This window comes from Pinus tabuliformis, chromosome 8 (assembly GCF_031772625.1).
Source record: "Pinus tabuliformis cultivar Carrire ecotype Pingquan chromosome 8, CPIR1, whole genome shotgun sequence".
Taxonomy (NCBI): domain Eukaryota; kingdom Viridiplantae; phylum Streptophyta; class Pinopsida; order Pinales; family Pinaceae; genus Pinus; species Pinus tabuliformis.
Window position 1 is genome coordinate 134863448 of NC_142294.1, and position 4334 is coordinate 134867781.

The window sequence follows — 4334 nt, forward strand, 5'->3', positions numbered from 1 at the left end:
TGACGTAGGTTGACTTCATTAGGGAATGAAAAAAACTGAATTAGGGATTGATGGACCCTAATAATACGGATCTGGAAGCTGGGGTTGATGTGCCCAAATTGACCTATAACAGGTTTCACCCAGAAGTATGATTAATTTGATAAAGCAACGAATTTTGTGCATACCACTCCCACCTACACCACCGCCAGTTTCACCATCTTCAACGCTGTCTTTGCCCACACCACCTCCGCCACCACCACAGTTCAATATGGCAAGCGCGATAAAGTTGCCAGTGTTCAAGGGAGTAGGGAATGAAGACCCATACCAATTTTGGTTTGTGGTAAAGGCTGTATGGGAAGCGTAGGGAGTCACGGAAGACAATATAAAGAAGGCAACGCTGGTCAACACTCTACAGGATCGCGCACTGACGTGGTACATTAAGCATTCCAATGACAATCCGAATGTAGGGATTGCGGATATCCAAGTTGTGTTGGACAAAGAATTTAGCAAGCCAAAATCAGAGACACAGTTGATCATTAGATTTAAGGAAATCACAATGCTTCCCAACGAGACCCCCTAAGAGCTGGATCAGAGACTGAAGTGTACAATTCGTGAAGCTAATATGACATTGACAGATGGGCAACACCGCACATGGTTTGTAGCATTGCTAACGCCGCATCTAGGGAATGTGTTGTCACAATAGAAGCTAACCACTCAGGTCGAGGCGATGACACTGCATGAGATCCCGATACAAGATCCTAACCTAGGAGTTCAACAAATCCACACACAGTTGAAAAACTTGTTCCTTGAGATGCAGAGTTTGAAACAAGATAGAACGGCTCGCCTGGAAGCGTGCGAGGAGGTATGGTGTGTAAAGTGGAAAGGCTAGGGACATGACAAGGACCATTGTCCAGTGTTCGTGAATTACTTGGTGGGAGGAGGACCAATGCCATTGAGACTCGAGTGCACCTACGCCTCATGACAGAGTGCCAAAAACTTGGCAAGGGGTATTTAACCACTTGGACTACCTATCCAAGCTATCAAGGCAATAAACTTATGAACATGTATGTATTTATAAGAACATAAACATGTTCATATGTGTATGCATTCTTGCACTCCTTTTTATCACTTGTTTGACCACCAACTTAATATAAATGACTATGATAAAATTAAATCATAAAATTTTAATATTCAATAAATTTAAATTAGGAAAAAAATAATAATAATTTTATTAACCAACTTTTAAAAATGGTAAAAGAAACCATTTATCATCAATCCTACCAAATTTATAAACAAAACTCCAAAAAATAAACAAAAATAAAAAAATAAGTTGGTTTAATTAATTACCTCAAATATATATATTAATATTTTTAAGTGAATAGGTATGATTTATTTAATAATAGGTTTATAATTTTTATTTTTATTTTAAAAGAAAAAATGTATAAATAACTTACAGTTAATAATTTGAAAATATTTTTCATTATATACATAATCTAATACATATCAAAAATTTCCAAACTATTTTTTCATTTTAAAATTTATAAAATATTTAAAAAAATTTATCACTTTTATCATTATATAAATGACTAATAAATATTGTACTAATTTTAAATATTTATCAACCATTCTGTACTAAAATACACCATTTAAAACTTAATTTTTTTAAATTATATTTATGCTCTTTAGAACTTAAATTTTGATCATGTCCATAATCATCCAGTAACGTCTACTTGAAAACTTCTTACCTCATAGCCCAAAATACATAGGAAAAAACAAACCCTCTACAGATTTACGTCACATCGATTTTTTTTTGTTGTCATGGCGTCGACGGCGCAGAGCCCCGGGCCGCAGTAGGAGACGTGGATTCCTTATCTCCGTGCCGCAATAGGAAACATTTTTGACGGTCCATAGTTGCGGTCAGTGGTAGGTGACGGTGATTTTGACTAATTCTGACTCGTTGAATCCCCCTTGAGCGAATATCTTTTTCACCGCCACATGGATATCGAGAACTCTTGGCTAATTTTCACCACATGTCTCCTTCACTCCACGTATGTGGCCCCATTCTGTGAAGTGCTTCATATCTTCTTCACGCACTTTCCGCTCCTTTTTGACTCCGTCCTATGCAGGTCACAGTCATGCTGTCGGTACCGACGAAATAATATTATCTAATCGCGTCACGACAAAACGAGATAATATTGTATAAACTACAATCAGATCCACACATTACCATAGGCAGATAGCTTTTAACTTGTGATAATGAGACCTCAAGGTAAAAGATGGAGGAGGACTCAAGAACTGAAACTGGAGAGACGATTGACTGCAACAAGAAAGAGAAGCCATTAGTGCCATTAATATCGAACAGAACAAACTATTCTGAGCTTCCACAACATTACGTCAGACCTCCCACAGAGCGACCGAGGCTGGATGAAGTAGTCCTTTCTTTGGACTCCATACCTCTCGTGGACCTCCAAGGTCTCTCGTGCGATTCTACTAGAGCTGACGTTATTCAACAAATTGGCCGGGCCTGTACTGGATACGGCTTCTTCCAGGTATTTGCTTTCATACTCTTATAACAATTGAATTCGCATTCTTAACTCCACCTATTGTTGTTTGCATATGATTATGTCATGTTGAAGATGGTTCAACATTTTCTTGTTGTATATATTGTTGTGCATGAACAGATAATCAATCATGGCATTCCAGATGCGGTGAGTAGCAGGATGCTACAAGTAGCCGTGGAATTTTTCACAATGCCTGTAGAAGACCGAATGGAATATTATTCCGACGACCCATTCAGCAAAACACGTTTGTCCACCAGCTTCAACATCCACAAAGAAGAAGTCTTTAACTGGCGGGACTACCTGAGACATCACTGTTATCCGTTAGAAGATCATGTTCACACTTGGCCTTCGAAACCTGCTCATTATAGGTAAAGTATTTTGTTAACATCGACTTCAAAGTTCAAGTCAAATAAACATCTTCCTTCTCACATAAGCTCTCTGCACAATCATGATTTAAACCTGAATTCTTTGCATAGAAAACCCCTCCTAACCACTTTGAATTGCATCACTATATTCTACTCTCAATTTCAATAATGTTGTTCACAAAGATTTCGATGATATGGCAGAGAAGTGGCCAGTATCTATTGCAGAGAAGTAAGGGAACTTGCTCTGAGATTGCTGGAGGCGATATCTGAGAGCCTGGGACTAGAGGCCGACTTCCTAGACAAAGCACTAGGAAAGCACGAACAACACATGGCTATAAACTACTATCCCAAGTGCCCCAATCCTGAGCTTACATTCGGTTTACCAGCCCATTCAGATCCCAATGTTCTCACTCTTCTTCTTCAAGATGAGGTGCCCGGTTTACAGGTGCTCAATAATGGACGCTGGATTTCTGTGAACCCCATTGCTAATACTTTTGTTGTTAACATCGGTGATCAATTACAGGTTCCATCTATCTGCTTGGCACTCTAATTAATTAATCTCCTCTTCTGATTTATTTGTCCATTTGTAGAATCCATGATGTACGACGTCGGCACAACTAATGTTAGGACTCAAATGACATATGAGCAGGTTCTGAGCAACGGAAGATACAAGAGTGTGTTGCATCGCGCTGTGGTGAGCTCTTCAAAAGCACGCGTTTCAATTCCCACGTTTTACTGCCCTTCCCCTGACGCGATCATTGCCCCTGCACCGGCATCGATTGACAATGGGCATCCTGCTTTATTTAGAAGCTTCACATACCACGAGTATTACCGAAAGTTTTGGGACAGACAACTGCAAGGGAATACTTGCCTGCAGTCATTCTCACTTGCTCATCAACAGCAACAAGAATATCCTCAACTATTGGAGCATTCTACTGAGGAGAAGGGGGACCTCTGAAAGCTTGCAGGCATCGAATTATAGTTATGTTTCTCCGTAATAAATTTGGTCTTCCCTGGCATGAGAATTACTCTATTTTCCTTATTTGGTTAGAGAAAAGTGAATTGGTTATATAGGTTTTCAAATTTTTAATTTAATTAATTTTACAAATATTTTAAATATGTGAGAATTATTTTATGAATTATTTTGAAAGTAAATTTAATTTTTAATTGATTAATTAAAATAAAATTGTTATATGAAATTATTTATGGTTTTATAGATATGTGGTATTGATAAGTCATGATATTGGTTTGCAATATGTAACAAAGCTTACATACAAATTAACAAGTTTTGTGCGGAGAGGCAAGTTTAGGATGGATGTGAGAGCGTTAGATGTGAGAGCCTTATATGTGTAAGTGTGAGATGAGTGAGTGTTAGATGGGTGAGTGTAGTGAAAATAATAATATTACTACAACAAAAATAATAGTTAAA

General features: G+C 38.0%; 1 protein-coding gene across 2 annotated transcripts; it reads left to right on the top strand.

Annotated features, from left to right (window-relative positions):
• The first annotated feature begins 2211 nt into the window (after positions 1–2211).
• LOC149234474 (protein DMR6-LIKE OXYGENASE 2-like) lies at positions 2212–3930 on the top strand. Of its 2 annotated transcripts, none has more exons than XM_089461182.1 (4): positions 2212–2528; positions 2661–2908; positions 3107–3428; positions 3555–3930. In XM_089461182.1, exons 1-4 carry the CDS (start codon positions 2256–2258, stop codon positions 3861–3863), a joined length of 1152 nt encoding a protein of 383 aa, XP_089317308.1. In that variant the 5' UTR covers positions 2212–2255; the 3' UTR covers positions 3864–3930. The 2 variants fall into 2 exon arrangements, with proteins under 2 accessions (XP_089317308.1, XP_089317309.1); XM_089461183.1 differs by having other exon boundaries at positions 3107–3350.
• The last annotated feature ends 404 nt before the right edge of the window (positions 3931–4334 follow it).

What these genes read in the sequence shown, in the direction of transcription:
- LOC149234474 (XM_089461182.1), top strand. Translation starts at nt 2,256, where the DNA reads ATGGAGGAGGACTCAAGAACTGAAACTGGAGAGACGATTGACTGCAAC. An exon ending in CTGGATACGGCTTCTTCCAG is followed by an intron (nt 2,529 to 2,660) that starts GTATTTGCTTTC and finishes GTGCATGAACAG; the next exon opens with ATAATCAATCATGGCATTCC. An exon ending in TCGAAACCTGCTCATTATAG is followed by an intron (nt 2,909 to 3,106) that starts GTAAAGTATTTT and finishes ATGATATGGCAG; the next exon opens with AGAAGTGGCCAGTATCTATT.